This window comes from Hyperolius riggenbachi, chromosome 12, assembly GCF_040937935.1.
Source record: "Hyperolius riggenbachi isolate aHypRig1 chromosome 12, aHypRig1.pri, whole genome shotgun sequence".
Lineage (NCBI taxonomy): Eukaryota > Metazoa > Chordata > Amphibia > Anura > Hyperoliidae > Hyperolius > Hyperolius riggenbachi.
The window spans coordinates 187,101,223-187,118,183 of NC_090657.1; the positions used below are offsets into that span (position 1 = coordinate 187,101,223).

At 46.7% G+C, this 16,961-nt stretch overlaps 1 protein-coding gene across 2 annotated transcripts in view; it reads right to left on the reverse strand.

Moving 5' to 3' along the window:
- The window catches only part of AURKA (aurora kinase A), a 239,049-nt gene that overhangs the window by 11,371 nt on the left and 210,717 nt on the right, over positions 1-16,961 (reverse strand). For both annotated transcript variants that reach the window (XM_068264483.1, XM_068264482.1), the window contains 6 exons: positions 16,455-16,517; positions 8,862-9,138; positions 6,913-6,997; positions 3,935-4,126; positions 2,175-2,313; positions 1,917-2,065 (listed from right to left, as the gene is read on the reverse strand). In XM_068264483.1, coding sequence (XP_068120584.1) covers positions 1,917-2,065; positions 2,175-2,313; positions 3,935-4,126; positions 6,913-6,997; positions 8,862-9,138; positions 16,455-16,511 — 899 coding nt within the window. In that variant the 5' untranslated portion in view covers positions 16,512-16,517. The remainder of the gene's footprint in view (positions 1-1,916; positions 2,066-2,174; positions 2,314-3,934; positions 4,127-6,912; positions 6,998-8,861; positions 9,139-16,454; positions 16,518-16,961) is intronic.

Genomic DNA, 16,961 nt, shown 5'->3' on the forward strand with positions numbered 1-16,961 from the left:
CAGCAAGTTTAGAAAGCGCCCCGTTCAAATTTGCTGTGACCAGGAGCTCGGACGGCTTAGGTAGCACTTGGGTACACATGTTCTTCCGATGATCCCCGTGTATTTGACCAGTTAGTCAAATACCTGGAATGGAGGCGACCACACTGGAATGAGGACACAGGAACGGGAAGGCTCTATAGCAGGTTCTCTCAACCAGGGATTCTTGAGGCGTTTGCAGGGGTTCACTAGCATTTCCCCCCTCCAGTGACAGGCTAATGGTGGCCACTAACGATCCAGTCTTTTTCAGCTAATACCATTTTTTGTGTAATATAAGGGTACTGCCTATAAGGCCTCTTGCACACTGCAAACGATTCAGGTTCCGATTCCGCTTTTTAATCAGTTTTTACATCCGATTCCGATTTGCAGTTTGCTCCCTGCACACTGCAAAATCGGAATCTAAATCGGATGTAAAAACTGATTAAAAAGCGGAATCTGAATCACTTGCAGTGTGCAAGAGGCCTTATATCCATTCATTATATTAACTCAGTTTACTCTTCTACTACATAGATTTGGTAAGATTGAAGAAAAAAAAAAAAAGAAAAAAAAGGGACAATTAGTGGCCTCTTTAAAGAAAACATGCAAACAATAAAAAAGTTCCCCTGGGGGGTACTCACCTCGTTAGGGGGGGGAGCCTCAGGGTCCCAATGAGGCTTAAACCTCTGCTGTAGCTGCAGGCAATCCAGCGCTGGCTCCCCCGAAGTCTCCGGTAATCCGGGCTCGACAAGCTTCTTTTATTTTCCTTCCCTGGCTCCAGCAGGAGTGCTGTTGCGGCTCGCAGCACAGAGATAGGTGGTAATAGCCAATCTCCGCCAGGTCCGCTCTACTATGCAGGTGCAGGAGACTGTCGCCTGCGCAAGCGGCTATTTCCACCTATCTGAGCGGAGAGCCGATACTGCACCTGCTTTGGAGCTGGTAAGGTAAACCTTTACATCCCCGCCGTTAGGAGGGCCAGAGCAAGACTGCCGTGAGACACAGGACAACGGGGGGGGGGGGGGGGGGGGGGGGAAGCCTTGAAAGGATCCGGAGGCTTCCTCCCACTGAGGTGAGTACCCCCCCCCGGGGAACTTTGTCATTACAGGCCTGACAGACCCACTAAGCAGAGTGTTGAGCCCCGTACATTTCTTTGCTACTAATTAGAACTGCTGTAATGTGTATTGGCCACTTGTCACTAGGGGCAGTGTGAGGCAATAACAGAGGACTTCTGCTTTCAGTTTCTATATCCTTTTCTAGCAGAGACATCAAAGCATTTCAAGAATTTACAGCACAAGTTCTGCCTGCCGAGGTCAAAAGCAGTGCACTCACGAGAATTATTTTTAATTATTAATGGGTTAAAGTGTAACTGTCAGGCATAAAATTAATTTAGATTTATCTGGTAAACAAGTAATAAGGATGCTGACCAGGCAATCAAAAAGTTAAAAATCACTTTTCTCCATAAAAACATTGCCCAGTTTCCCTGGCTCTTAATTGGTACATCTGCTGCACAAAGGAAGTTGCAGGGCATGCTGTTTTTTTTCTTTACTTCCCCCCTCATAATATAACTAATGCAGCCGGATTGGCTGAAGCCCCTTTCCCTCCTGTTTTCCCCTCCCACACCTGTTCCTCTGATTGGCCAATATTTTTCAATGCACTTTCTACTGCAGACCTGGGTGGGAGAGGGGCGGGCAACGATAAGGGAGGAAATTATGTCAGGACTGGCTTCAAGATAGACTATCAAAAATCCTAAAGGATTTTTTCTTTTCTCTTACTATAGAAGGATCACTAAAATCAAACACATGGACAGTGCAATACATAAAGTAGAGCAAGTTATTTATCTACTGCTGTGCTTTTCCTGAGATAGTATGGCTGACAGCTCCACTTTAAATCTCTGCTTGACTCACCGGGAGGATGGGGCGTGCACCGACCAGCCAAAATCTGCTATCTTCAGCTCCCCACTGGAGCCCAGGAGCAGGTTCTCCGGTTTAATATCTCTGTGAATCACCTTCTTGGAATGACAATACATGAGAGCGTCAGCCAGCTCAGTGATATACTGCGGAGGAAGGGTTACAAGTCAGAGGGTAGGCGGGGGAAGAGGGTCATCCTATAACAAGTAAAGGAAGATTCTGCTCCAGTCAATGGGCTAGCAGTGCAGCACTTACTGTGGCAGATCGCTCGTCATCAAAGCGTGTGCACCTCTGCAGCTCCCGGTACAGCTCCCCTTTAGGAGCGTAGTCCAGGATCAGGTAAACTCTGGTGGCATCGTGGAAATATCCATAAAGTCGCAGAATGTTTGGATGTCTATAAAACAATGTTTGGAATAGTTTTTATATGAGATTATATTGCAGTGGTTTATACACGAGACAATACCTCTATTTCCCTACACCAGCTGCCTGCTCCACCCCCTCCTGCTCAGGGCCATTTCAGACTTATGTACGCCTGGGGCATTCATAAGAAATGGATTTATACTTGCCTGGGGCTCTCTCCAGCCCCTAATGGGTCCATCAGCTCCCTCACAGTCCCCTCAGTTCTTCCACTGTACACCCCGGTAAAGTGCCTGAGCCTGTCACGGACTACTGCGCATGCGGGTTCTGGCCGTGTGCACCCAAATCTCGTCCCTGAAGCAAGGAGCATTCTGCGCAGTTCATTTTGACAAGCACTGATAATACAGAACACTCCCACAAACGCCATTAGGTGGTGCAGCCAGGACCACCCATGCAAAGTGGCTGCCAGCCCAGCTGGATTGCAAACTTCACAGCAGGAGGGTACTGACCGACTCCAAGGTGCAGAGGGCTGGAGGAAGCCCGAGGCAAGTATACAGTACATTTTTCTTATGAATGTCTCTGGTTCACAAACAAAAATAATTTGCAATGATAATCAGAATTACTAGTTTACAAGCATTCCTTTTAGTGGGATTACAGTTGCGATCGGTAGACGCAACAGCGATTCCCAACAATGAACTGGGGAAAAAAAAAAAAAAAAAAAAACTGCAGGAAGTTTATTCAAATGGGAGAACGCAAAGCAAAAATTGCAGAGCACCACGATGGCTATGAGCTTTGCATGCGGCAACCTTTGACCAAACTGTAGTCTTCCCGGCGCATGCTCAGTAAGAAACGCACTGCTCGTTAACCGCGCCCGCAGTGCTCTCAATCTCTGCATGCCAGAAAGCAACGAGAAGAAATTGTCTAACAGCACATGCGTCAGCAAATCTACCACTGGGTCAGAGGTCGCCAATACTCTGGTCGCAGCCAATCACTTGACGAATTACGAGCAGCAGGAACAGACTGTTGTAAGTGTCTGTCACCATACCAGAACGTCTATACAGACATAGGTCAATACTCTCTTTAATCCTTTAACTATTTCAGCCTGCAGGTTGTATTCACCTTTTGGCGAGAAGAATTTCCCCATTTCAGCACTCCTTGCCATTCCCCAATAACTATCACTACTTATCACAACACAATGATCTATACCTTGTTTTTCAACACCAATTAGGCTTTATTGGGTGGTACTTTTTGCCAATTCGATCCTAAAAGTATTTTAACAACGATACATTTCAACAAAAACTGATCATTCTCACTACACAAGCACAGATTGGCTCACGGGAAATTTGTCCCCTGCCACCAATCAAATGGGAAATTTGTCCCCTGCCACCAAGGACCATCACCATCGCAATCGCACCGATGCAAAGTGACACATGTTAGTCTCACCGCCTTCCGGCAGATGTAGCAGCAGTGGGCACGAGACTCATGTCCGTGCGGCTGAAATGGTCAACAGTGCCCTTGCAATCAGCAAAATGCACACTCTTCAAAAATTGGATCAAAGAGAATGCAGTGTGGGAGGGCCCTCCCACATTTTGCAGCATATCAGTGCACCAGAGGTGATAGAGTAGGACACTCCCTCGGGTCTGCAGACATGGACTAACCTCAAGTGTGACTGGATCTCCACCTCCCGGCGCAGTTGGTGTTCCACCCCGGCCTTCTCCAGCTGGGATTTGAACAGAACCTTCAGAGCCAGAATGAATCTGCTCTGTTTCTCCCGGGCCAGGTACACGTTGCCAAACTTGCCTTTTCCTAAAGGTCGGCCGATCTCAAAGTTATCCAGGCACCACTGCTTCCTGTGAGGGAAGGGGAGGGTTACACCAGAGGCAAAGTGATGGAAGGCATACAAGTGTGGTCACTCAACAGGCCAGAATGTATGACAAGTACAGTGTCAGAACAGAGAGGCAGGAGAAACGTCATACAGGATAAGGGCGGCCCAGGCAGGATGTCATTCAGGGAAGAGGTATAGGAGCCATAGTAAAAATATTTACACAATCTTTTTCTCTGTAGGTTTTTTCCTACAGCATCCTGATCTGTCAAAGGCAAGAAAGGATGAATATAGGTACCGAACTCTATTTCCTGGATGCATCTCCCAACCTCCACCTGCAATGTGAGCACACCTTGGTCCATATGCAATTCACTTTTTCTCCTTCGTGATATTTTTAAACTTGACAATAAAATCCCTTTTAAGCCGTCAGAAAGCAAGAAAATACTCAAATAATTTTGTTAGTACTTGTTCAACAACTTTTTGGTACTTTATTTGAAAAGTGCTGGAAAGTGATTTTAAATCGAAAATGAAAAATCATCTCCTCGGAGAAAAATCAGGCGAAAACATGAATTGCATATGGCCCCTTGGAATTTACACACTGTCAATACAGATTTCACACTACTGTACTTTCCTTACAGGGTGCTGCTCCTCTGGCCCCCTACCAGTACAGGAAGCATCTTTAGACTGGCACTGAACTGCATTTTCTAGCTCAGACATCCTGTAATGCATGCCAGATTTAGTCTATGGACACGAGAACAGAACTGTTCTTGCATTCAGTCTACATTTCCCAGCATGCAATGTGGCACCCATGTGATGGACACCACCAAGAAGTTGAAAGTGGTTCAGTGACTGGGGAAGACTCTGCATCCTGTATGGCTTTGGGTCTGTAAGGCAGGCAGTGAGGCTCCCCACAATGGCACACTATTACAAACCTCGCTTACAGGAATGTTCATTTTTAAAATTACAAAAACATCCCTGGTGCCCAGTGCCCTTTAAAATGCATACTTGCCTAGTACATTCTAAATAAAAGTCAATCACTGAATGACTGATTTGTTTTAAACAGCCGAATAACCTGAGTAGATAAATTATGGATTTCATGCCTATTACATAAGATTTTTGGGCAGATTTACTGCCAGAGTATTTGTGTCCCCCAGACGCTGCTCTGATTTCCGATAGAGATTTTCCGTTCACTTCTATGGAAGTCAGTCAGAAATCAGATCAGACACATGCTGGAAATCGTCTGACAGTAAATCTGTCAGAAAATTGCATCGTGTGTACCGAGCATAATCCTTGCAGCCATAGACCCTGAACAAGCATGCAGCAGAGAGATCTGACAAGATTAGCTGCATGCTTGTTTCTGGTGCAATTCAGACACTACTGCAGCTAAATAAACCAGCAGGACAGGCTAAAGACCAGGAAGGCTCTATGGTATATTTCTGATGCCATGAAAATTGTAAGGTTTAAAAAGGAATAAATATGGCAGCCTCCATATCACTCTCACATAACTTTAAAGCAGACCTGAACTCAGAACTTCCTCTCTGCTCTAAAAGAGCAACAGAATAATAACCTTTACAGAACATTACATCTGATACAAATCCTGCGATAAATCTGCAGTGTGTCTACTTCCTGCTTTCATGGAAGCAGACATAGGGTTAACATCCTGTGTTTACAAATTAGCTGCTCTGCCGGGGCAGAGGAGATTGAGCAGACACAGCTAAAAGATCAAATTATTAAGTGCCGATTAGTCACAGATGAGAGGGAATTAGACAGGATAAAGGCTTCAATTCATCAAAGGGTGTTCGATAAAATCCCAGTCCTTAAAATACCGCATTCGGTATTCTACACTTCACTGTGCTAATTCATCAATATTTTCACATGTGTGGTAGAGGTTCGTTAAGTTACCGAAGTACTACGGCTTCAGTTCATCAAAGGCTGTTAGATAACAGCAGAGTGGTGCAGAGCAGCTTGGAATGTCTGTGTTACAAGCTGATAACAATAGAAGGCATCCAGACATCCCTTTTATGTAAACGTGTTATATTTACTGTTACTTATACTGCCTCTGCTGCTCTGAATCTGTCCATCAGTGTTTCTTAACATTTTACTTCTTTGCCACAACGTAGATAAACTTCCTGGAGACATTACAAATGCCATGCTTGGTGATTTCACCACTTGCATCTTTGCATATTCAAACAGGGACTCAAAGGGTTAAACGACCGAAGGACATCTGGGGATATCTTTTGTCCCGTTCTCTCTGCTCACTGCCTGGGGGGGGGGGGGGGGGGTCTGAAAGCTTGTGTGAAGAAGCCTGTGACCTATCAGCACCTATCAGTGGCACTTGCAGGAGAACAGGGGCTGTTTCTATTGGCTGCCTGCTCCTGTTAATCATGAAAACATTCACACAGAAGGCTTTCGAAGCCTGTAACGACAGGGGAGAGCTGGAGATAAAGACCGAATGTGCTAGCGAATGTGGTAACCTTGATGAATTAACATTTACTGACATTTGCTGACGTGTTGAGCACAAGTCAGTAATTTATCTCATTGCTCTGTCATTTCAGCTTCTCATTCGGTAACAGCTTTGATGAATTAACATTTTCTTAAGTGCTCCGTTAACTCAGCTGTTTTCAGCATTACCGAATGCGGTAATGCTTGATGAATTGAAGCCAAACTCTCTAAATACATTGGGGGAGCATTTCTCTGTTTTCCTTCTGTCCTGTGCAAGAGGTCAAGTCCACTTCAACAGTCATATACATACTCCACCCTAGTGGGAGCCACAGCCACACAAACTCAGCTGAGAGTTCTTACATACGGACTCACTTTTTACCCTCCTCATTAGACATGGTGGTGCCACTGGATGGTGCAGGTCTATTCTGCTCTGCGACTTTCTTCTCTGCAGCAGGTGCTGAAAAATAGCCAATCGCTCATTAGACACGTTAGCCTGGATCCGCAAGCAAGATCATCATTCTAGCTAAAGAGTTGGTCCACTTCCTAATAAAAGCTGTCAAACAAAATCAGTTCAGACAAGCGTCTTTGGAAAAAGCCAGTCACATGACCTAGGACCCAGTTAGAAAATGGCCAGCAGAGTGGGTGCATCAGCTAGTGAACAGCTCTCACTCAGCACATCACCTGGTTGTTTAAAGGGAACCTAAACTGAGAAGGATATGCATTTTTTCCTTTTAAAATACCAGTTACCCGACTCTCCTGCTGATTAGCCACAACCTCTCAAGCATGCAGATCAGGTGCTCTGACTGAAGTCAGACTGGATTTGCTGCATGCTTGTTTCAGGTTGGAGATCCAGATACTACTGCAGCAAATAGTTCAGCAGGACTACCAGGCAACTGGTATTGTTTAAAATGAAACATCCATATCGCTCAGTTCAGCTTCCCTTTAAGGTACATAGAGTACATCCACCTTGGACAATTTTACCAGAAGATTTTGAGCACTATGAATACATTGTGCAAGGCAAACTGATTACATGGAAGTGGTAAAATTTGTCAAACATTGGACACCTGTATGCACCTTAATGAGAACTCTAGGTGGGATTTACTTATGCTAGTGGGGCACATAGGCTGGTTGTGCACACTAACACCAGCCTCTGTTGCCCCATGTTGTGCCTCCAGGACCCCCCTGCGCGCCGCTATCCCCTCCGCAGTGCTGGCGACACGCAGCGTGTCACCAGCACAATGTTTACCTCTACCTGTCTGTTAGCACCTCTCCCCCGCCTCCTCCGTATCGGCGCTACCCACCCGTGTCCCTTGCCTCCCGCAAATTGGAGGGAAGTGACGCAGGCGGGTAACGCCGATACAGAGGAGCGGCGCTGACAGACAGCGCTTAGGTAAACATTGTGCCGGCGACCCGCTGCGTGTCGCCAGCACTGCGGGGGGTATAGCGGAGCGCAGGGGGTTCTTGGAGGCACACCATGGGGCAACAGAGGCTGGTGTTAGTGTGCACAACCAGCCTATGTGCCCCACTAGCATACGGTAAGTAAATCCCACCTCGGGTTCTCTTTAAGTGCTGGTTAATACTGATATTTACATGGTGGTAAACGACGGCCGAGGTGCTTGTTTAAGCACTGTCCTTTCAAGTGAATGGAAAGCCACTGGCATGATCATTTAATATCATCCATGCAATTGCCACGCTCAATCGCATCGTTTCCTGGACAGCGCAGCTGATTTATGGGGGCATAGCAGAGTGCAGGGGGGGGGCTGGGTGGACACTACATAGCAACAGAGGCTGGGCAGCATAGGCAGACCCAGCCTCTGTGTGCGGATTTCATTCTTAGAAACCACCTCGGGTTCTCTTTAAGAGATGGGAATGGGAGGGTGGTAGGAGGAAAAACCAACACAAGCCAGTCTGAATATCTTTTAGCCAAAATTTTCAAGGAGAGATTACAGAGTGAGGGAACGAGGAGAGGAACGGCTAAGGCACAGAGGTATGTGGATCCAGCTTGAACATACCTCTGCTTAGCTCAGGTAGCTTTGCCTGGAGACAGGTATCTTTTACAGTCCATTGTGCAGTGTTCTCCCCAGAAATTTTCTCCAGCCGGGGGGCATACATAATTAGCTGGGGAGAGGGAGAGCAGGAGAGAGATGGTGCAACTACTTACAACATAGGAGGAGGAGGCGGCAAGCAGATGACAGCCGAGTGCTCACCAAAATGAGCTGAGTGGAGCACCAGGCTATAACAACCTGGGGAGAACACTGCCATATTGGTCACATGTACCCCTCTGAACACATCCCATCAGCATTGCTGGCATCCCCAGTCACCTGCAGAGCTACTTGTCACAGTCGGGTCTTTGTTCTCATTGGCTGGCTGTGGGCAAGAGGCTTGCTGCAGTGGAGTTGGAGGCTTTGGCTGAACCCGATTCGCTGCTGGTGCATTTGCTGTTTTCTGACTGGGTGGGGCAGGTTTCTGGCAGAGCACTCTCTGTGGGGCATTAGAGGAGGGGATTTGTTTGAGAACGACTTGTGGCTTTCCCTGGGCTCCTTGCTGTAGGTGGGCAACCGGGATCCGCTTGGGTCCATCTGCCATAGTAGACAAATTCTGCAGAGACAGCAGTCAAAATATGAGGCTTGATAACAGTTTTATTCAGAACAAAATATAGCTATACATAGAACATGAAATCAGAGCTGAAGTTCAGGATGTTCAAAAACCTTGTATAGATGTTGGGTATACTCTTAACTCGAACTTCCTCTCTGCTCTAAAAGATTAGCCACAGTATGCGAACCTTTAAAGAGACACTAACATCACAAAGTTCCCCTGGGGGGTTCTCACCTCGGGAGGGGGAAGCCTCAAGGTCCCAATGAGGCTTCCCACGCCGTCCTCTGTCCCACAGGGGTCTCGCTGCAGCCCTCCGAATAGCGGCCCAACAGATTTGTCAGTTTGTTCAATATTTACCTTTCCAGGCTCCTGCGGGGGCGCTGTTGCAGCTTTCGGCTCCGAACATAGACTGAAATAACCGATCTCAGTCAGGTCCGCTCTACAGCGCAGGCGCCGGAGACTTGCGCCTGCGCAGCAGCAGACCCAACGGGGATCGGGTATTTCGCTTATTTCGGAGCAGGGTGCCGCCACAGCGCCTGCGCTGGTAAATATTTACATTTGGAGGGTTGCAGAGAGACCCGAGGGACGGCGTGGGAAGCCTCATTGGGACCCTGAGGCTTCCGCCTCCCGAGGTGAGTACCCCCCAGGGGAACATTGATTTTACAGGTTTTCTTTAAAGAGGAGCTGTCAGCCATACTATTTCAGGAGATAAATACTTGCTCTACTTACATAATATATGTATTGCACTGTCCACGTTCTGATTCCTGTGAATTTTATAAAGGAAAAGTAGAGAATCCTATTCTAGACAGTTTCCATATTTACTGTAGCTATTTTGAAGCTAGTCGTGATGTTATATCCGCCCTTAGTCTCCTGCCTGCTTTGTCCGCCCTTCACTATAGAAAGTGCATTGTTTCAGCCTGAGAAATTTTGGCCAGAGGGGAATAGAGGTGTGGGAGGGGAAAACTGGAGCGAAAAAGGCTTCAGCCAATCAGGCTGCATTAGGGCTGGTTCAGACGGACGCTTGCGGAGCGTTTACCGCAAGCGTTCGGACCGTCGCGGTAAACGCTCCCATTCAAGTGAATGGGAGCGTTTACACCGAGCTTTTACCCGAACGCGGCGTTCGGGTCCCGATTTTTGCGAGCGTTCGGGGTGCCCCTGGAAGCAACATGTAGCTTCCAGGGAGCGGCCAACCGCGACGGCTAATGTTCCCCTACGGGAAAAAAAACGCGACCGCATCACGACGCGACCGCAGGCTACTGAAAGCCTGACCGCGCAGCCGCTGCAACGCCCCCAGACGCGACGCAGACGTCCGTCTGAACCAGCCCTTAGTCAAGTCTGAGGGGGAAGTAAAAATACAACCAAGCATGCCCTGCAACTTCTCTTGTGTACCAAATAAGGAGTCATGTAAACTGGGGAATGATAATTTATCAGCTATTTATCGTATTTATAAAGCGCCAACATGTTACGCAGCGCTTCAACTAGAAAAGTAATGTAATGATTTTAATTTTTGCATTACCCGGTTAGCATCCTTATTACTTGTTTACCAGATAAAATTAAAGAATTAATTTTATGCCCGACAGTTACACTTTAAGAAAAAAAATTAACTGTTTTACTATGTAGGGAGTACCGAGACTTCGAGAACTTGAACTGAAAATTAAAGTAAAAAAACAAAAACAAAAAACCAAACATGTCATACTTACCTCCTGTGTAGTCTACTCACCAGTCTCCTTCTCTTCTGCATCCTGTTTGTCCACTATGATCAATGGAATTCTCTGTCCTCCATTTTGAAAATGGCCATTACCCTATAACAGCTTCCTGGTCAGCACACTTAAAGGGGAACTGAAGAGAGAGGTATATGGAGGCTGTCCTGTTTATTTCCTTTTACTCAATACCAGTTGCCTGGCAGCCCTGCTGGTCTATTTCTCTGCAGTAGTATCTGATTAAAACCAGAAACAAGCATGCAGCTAGTCTTGTCAGATCTGACTTATAAGTCTGAACCACTGAAACACCTGATCTGCTGCATGCTTGTTCAGGGGCTATGGCTAATAGTATTAGAGGCAGAGGATCAGCAGGGCTGCCAGGCAACTGGTATTGTCTAAAAGGAAATAAACATGACAGCCTCCATATACCTCTCTTCAGTTCCCCTTTAAAAACTGTTGTATCGCTCACTTGTGCCATAGGAAAACATGGACATTACCTTGCACATTCAGTTGTAACTGACAGCTGCTGATATATTACAGACAGCAACTGGTATATTTCAGTTCTGACAAAATATTGTCAGAACGGGAAGGGATCACTGTAAGAAGCAAATGGTGAGCTTCAGAAAGGAACTGATGGTGAGGTAGTTTGTTATAGTTGCAGCTACATGCGTTTATTTTAAATATTTTTACTCAGTTCAGGTTCCCTTTAAAGGACCACTATCACAAAATGTATTAAAAAAAAATTATAGTGAAGTTAATGCTAGTAGAAGGGGATAGTGAAGGGTTAAAGTGAAGCAGAGACGAAGCATCCTCATGTATTTTACCATATACATCAGTGGGACCATTAGAGAAAACACCTACCCTGCTCTGTTTCATTCTTCACTGTTCAGATTGCTTCTTATCAGCTTAGATAAAATCCCCGACTGAGCATTCAGTCTGGCTTCCTTCAGGAATCTTTATAGCTGAGTCTGTTCTCTGGTGCCTTTTCAAGCCCAAGTCTGCCCCCTTTGTGGCTCTGCTCAGGAATCATAGCTGAGTCATAGCAAAGGCAGACTGAATGCTCAGCTATGATTCCTGAGCAGAGCCACAAGGGGGGCAGACTTGGGCTTGAAAAGGCACCAGAGAACACAGACTCAGCTCTAAAGATTCCTGAAGGAAGCCAGACAATGCTCAGTCGGGGATTTTATCTGAGCTGCTAAGAAGCAATCTGAACAGTGAAGAATGAAACAGAGCAGGGTAGGTGTTTTCTCTAATGTTCCCACTGATATATATGGTAACATACATGAGTGTGCTTTGTCTCTGGTTCACTTTAAGGATTTGTTAAATCACCCTGCTGTTTACACATTCATGACATCGTGAATGTGAGGGAAGCTTACAGACGAAGGCTGTACTCCGGGATGCGTGCATCTGCCTGGCTAAAATGAGGCAGTTTAACTAATAGCTGAAATGCCATCAGACAGACCGTCGGTAAGACCCTCTTCACATGCACGCTGTCATGAACATCTAAACAGCAGGGTGATTTATTTTTTTTGACCCTTCACTATCCTTTCTGCTAGCATTATCTGCAGTATAGTTTTTTGACCCTTCACTATCCTTTCTGCTAGCATTATCTGCAGTATAGTTTTATTTTTATAAATTCAGCAATAGTGGTTGCTTAAAGGTATGGTCAAGTAGATGCAAATAACTTCGAGTTGATGTAAATGTATGCAAATTTATAGAAGCAGGTAGAAAGGCAGTTGGCACTGCAGCAGTACATAGTCAGCATGGAAGGGGATTAGGCAGGTAAAACACACCTCACCCACAGTGTTATAACTTGCGTGCTCTGATCCAAGGGAAGTACGTACATGGAAGAAGGAGCAGGAATGATCGGCACTGCAACGTACATTTATTCTTCAAAAAGTGAGGCACAGTCCGAATGCATAAATACAAAACAGTAGTGCAGAATACATGGACATACCGGTGCTCAGAGGTGTGATAGTGACTGTGGGTGCTGGGCACTGCTCGCCTGACAGCCGTTTCACGCTTCTACGGAGGCCTCCATAGAAGCGCGAAACGGACGTCAGGCGAGCAGTGCCCAGCACCCACAGTCACCAGCACACCTCTGAGCACCGGTATGTCCATGTATGCTGCACTACTGTTTTGTATTTATGCATTCGGACTGTGCCTCATTTGTATGCAAATTTATGTAGCTTGAAAATGAACCAATTGATTTTTACCTCAACAGGATTAGTTTGGTTCATTTTCAAGCTGCATAAAATTATGCATCAACGCGAAGTTACTCGCATATACTTGACCACCACACTACTTAAAGAGAACCTTAAGCCAGAAAAAAAATGAGTTTTACTCACCTGGGGCTTCTACCAGCCCCCGGCAGCAGTCCTGTGCCTTCGCAGCCACTCACTAATCCTCTGGTCCCCCACTGCCAGCTAGTTTCGTTTTTGCCGACAGGCCCGTCAGGACTGGCCACGCGTAGCTTTTTCCGCATTCCCAACTGTAATTAGCGCTATTGCGCTAATTTTTGTACGCGTTGCGGCCCGCAATAGTGCTAATTACAGCCGGGAATGCAGAAAAAGCTACGCGTGGCCAGTCCTGACAGGCCTGTCGGCAAAAACGAATCTAGCTGGCAGTGGGGGACCAGAGGATTAGTGAGTGGCTGCGAGGGCACAGGACTGCTGCAGGGGGCTGGTAGAAGCACCAGGTGAGTAAAACTTTTTTTTCTGGCTTAAGTGTCTCTTTAACCCCCCTGCCTTTCCAATTCTGTCAGCAAAGGGGCGGCGCAGCACTTTTTTTAAATTCATGTAGCTAGCCTAGCGCTAGCTACATGACAGCCGCTGACAAGCGGCATCCTCCTACCTACTTTGATCGCTGCCGGCAATCTTTGCAAGGAGGAAATCCCGTTCAGAATGGGATTTCCTGCTCGGCTTCCCCCGTCGCCATGGCGAATCCCGATCCACCCCTCAGTGCTGCCTGGCACTGATTGGCCAGGCTGCGCAAGGGGTCTGGAGGGGGGGGCGGCATGGCGGGTAGCGGCGAATCGGTATATGCACGCAGCTAGCAAAGTGCATAGCAAAGAAATCCTCCACCGCAGGTTACCCCGAGGAGGTTAAAGGGAACCTGAAGAGTGTAAATTTAAAATTAGCACAACTGCAAATATTACATACTAACCTCACCATTTTCTTCTTAGTGACCCCTTCCAGTTCTGACAATATTTTGTCAGAACTGAAATATACCAGTTGCTGTTCGTTATATATCAGCAGCTGTCAGTTACATCTGAACGTGCAAGGTAATGTCCATGTGCCCCTATGGCTCAAGTGGGTGATATTACAGTTTAACAGTGTGCTGACCAGGAAGCGGTTATGGGGTAATGGCCATTTTTAAAATGGAGGACAGAGAATTCCATTGATCACAGCAGACAAATGGGACGCAGGAGAGGAGAAAGATTGATGAGTAGACTACACAGTAGGTAAGTATGACCGGTGTATGGTTATTTTAACCACTTAACGACCGCCTAACGCCGATAGGCGGCTGCAGGTCGTAAGTGGAATTACATGGAAACGGCCGCTTCATGTCAGTTCACAGAGGGTGTCTCCGTGAACAGCCTGCGAGCCTCCGATCGCGGCTCGCAGGCTAAATGTAAACACGCGGGGAAGAAATTGCCGGTGTTTACGTCGCACGGCGCTGCTGGGGGGGGGGGCGGAGATCGCCGGCATCTGATAGGCTGAAGCCTATCAGAGGCGGTGCAGGACGGATCACCGTCCTGTGCTGCCCATGGGAAGGAGGGGAGGGAGGGAAAGAGGGGGAAAATCGCTCCAAAGGGGGGCTTTGAGGAGCCCCCTCCACTAAAGCAAACTAGCCGGCGGCGATCAGTCCCCCCCCAGCAGGACATCCCCCCCAGTGGGGAAAAAGGGGGGGGGGGTGAAGTCTGGTCGCCCTGGCTCAATCCTGATCTGTGCTGCGGGCTGGAGAGCCCACGCAGCACAGATCAATCAATAATCCCCTGGTCCTTAAGTGGTTAGCTTTATTTTCACTTCAGGTTCTCTTTTAAAGGAATCCTGAGTCAAGACGTATATGGAGGCTGCCATTTTATTTCCCATTAAACAATACCAGTTGCCTGCCAGCCCTGCTGATCTATTGGGCTGCAGCAGTGTTTGAACACCAGAAGCATGCAGCTAATCTTGTCAGAAACCACTGATTTGCTGCTTGTTCAGTTAGATGGCTAAAAAGTAGAGGCACACAAGACCAGAAGCATAGGCAGGCAACTGGTATTGTCTAAAAGGAAATATGGCGGCCTCCATATCACCCCTTACAAATGTCCTTTATACCTCATTGTTTACTGTATGGGAGGAGCTGCATAGGTAGAGCTCCTGCAGTCTATTCACAGCTCCAGCTAAGAACTAATTGGATACTTTGATCTAGATAAACAGAGCAGTGGATTTCTTCAGCAACTATGTTGAATAAAGACTTCTCATTGTGTGCTGTGCAATAGTTCAGATCCACATTAATAAAACAAATGTATAAACAGACCACAGTAAAGTCTCCTTATCTAACACCCATTGGGAACAGCTGATGCCAGATAAGTACTTTCTGGTTGCTTGCGACTGTTAAAAACAGGCCTAGCTAATACAGTATTATATCCTGCTCTATGTACATACCATGAACTCTGTATTAAATGTTAAATACAGTAACGAAGTATATTAACCTTGGGTGAGCCATGGAGCCCAGATCAGTAGAACCCACAAACAGCCTAAGAAGCTGGCCTTCACCACTGAGAACTGCCGGTGTATTGTGCTAGCTGGTTGAGACTGCTGGTTAGTTGCGTTCCAGATAACCAGGACTCCACCAGCTTATTCATATATACGGGCAGCACAGTGTAGTGGATAGCACTTTCGCTTTGCCGCCCGTTTGATTCCCAGCGAGGGCAATATTTGTACAGAGTTTGTATGTCCTTCCTGTGTCTGCGTGGGTTTCCTCCGGGCACTCCAGTTTCCTCATCCCAAAAATCTACAGATAAGTTAACTGGCTTCCCCCTAAAAATTGGCCCTAGACTATGATACATACACTACACGATACATAAAGACATAGGGCTATGGTAGGCATTATAAGAGGTCCACACTACATAAATACTAAATGAACTGTCACCTAGTCTGCCAACTGTACATCCACAGTGTAATGTATACATTCATGCAGATGCAGCTCAGGAGCATCAGTTTAATGTTCACACCAAACTCCAAAATGTGGAAAAGTGTGATCAATGAGTTAGAACTACTGAAACTAGCATCATCGGCTGTGGTCAATCTGCTGACCTCCAGGAATTCTCACGTTCTCACTTCCATGGGGACTCATAAGGACTGTAGTGAGTAGAAAGCACTGAGCCAGCCTTGCTGGGTGGAGTAGGATCTAGCAGAGCTGGATGTTTGTAGCATGGACACCCAGCTGAGAAATCTGCAGAGATTGTGTGAGGTCAGCATACAGGAGAATCTCAAATTTTTCACATTATGGAAAAAATTTGAGGTGTTCTGAGAGCAAAAGGAGTATGGTAACTCTGTACAACCCAGTATCCTCATACAGTGCATAACGTCCATCTGACCACCTTCTGAACAGAACAGCTGTATTCACTACCTTCACATTAGGGCCTGGGACAAGAGGACGATTCTCCTTCGCTGCTCGGGGATCCATATTCTCCTGAAACACAACAGGCATCGTTAGCGCATGTAGCCAGACATCACTAAAGATCCAGCATTCCTTTTGGCCAGGGGTGTAAAACAAATACAAAGTGGGCCAAAACTGAACACTGGGACCAAGTCATGGCCCAAACTCAATTTCCAGTTGCCACCCCCTTATACAGTTCCCAGGTGTCTAGTAGTGTCCCCCCCATACAGTTCCTGGGGTCGAATGGCCCTCTCCCACCCCTTCAAAGGTCCCCAGGGTCTATTGCTTCCCTGGTGATCTATGGCTCCCCACTTTTGTATTGTATGTTGATTTGAGCTTTACACATAAGGGAAGAATACATATAATGTGAAAAATTCCACATGGTGTGCACTTTCATCTTCGCTTTTACTCATGAATACCTGGATCTTAATTTGGTTACTGCTGGAGAGTTAGAATTTGGAGGAAGGGAGGGGGTTC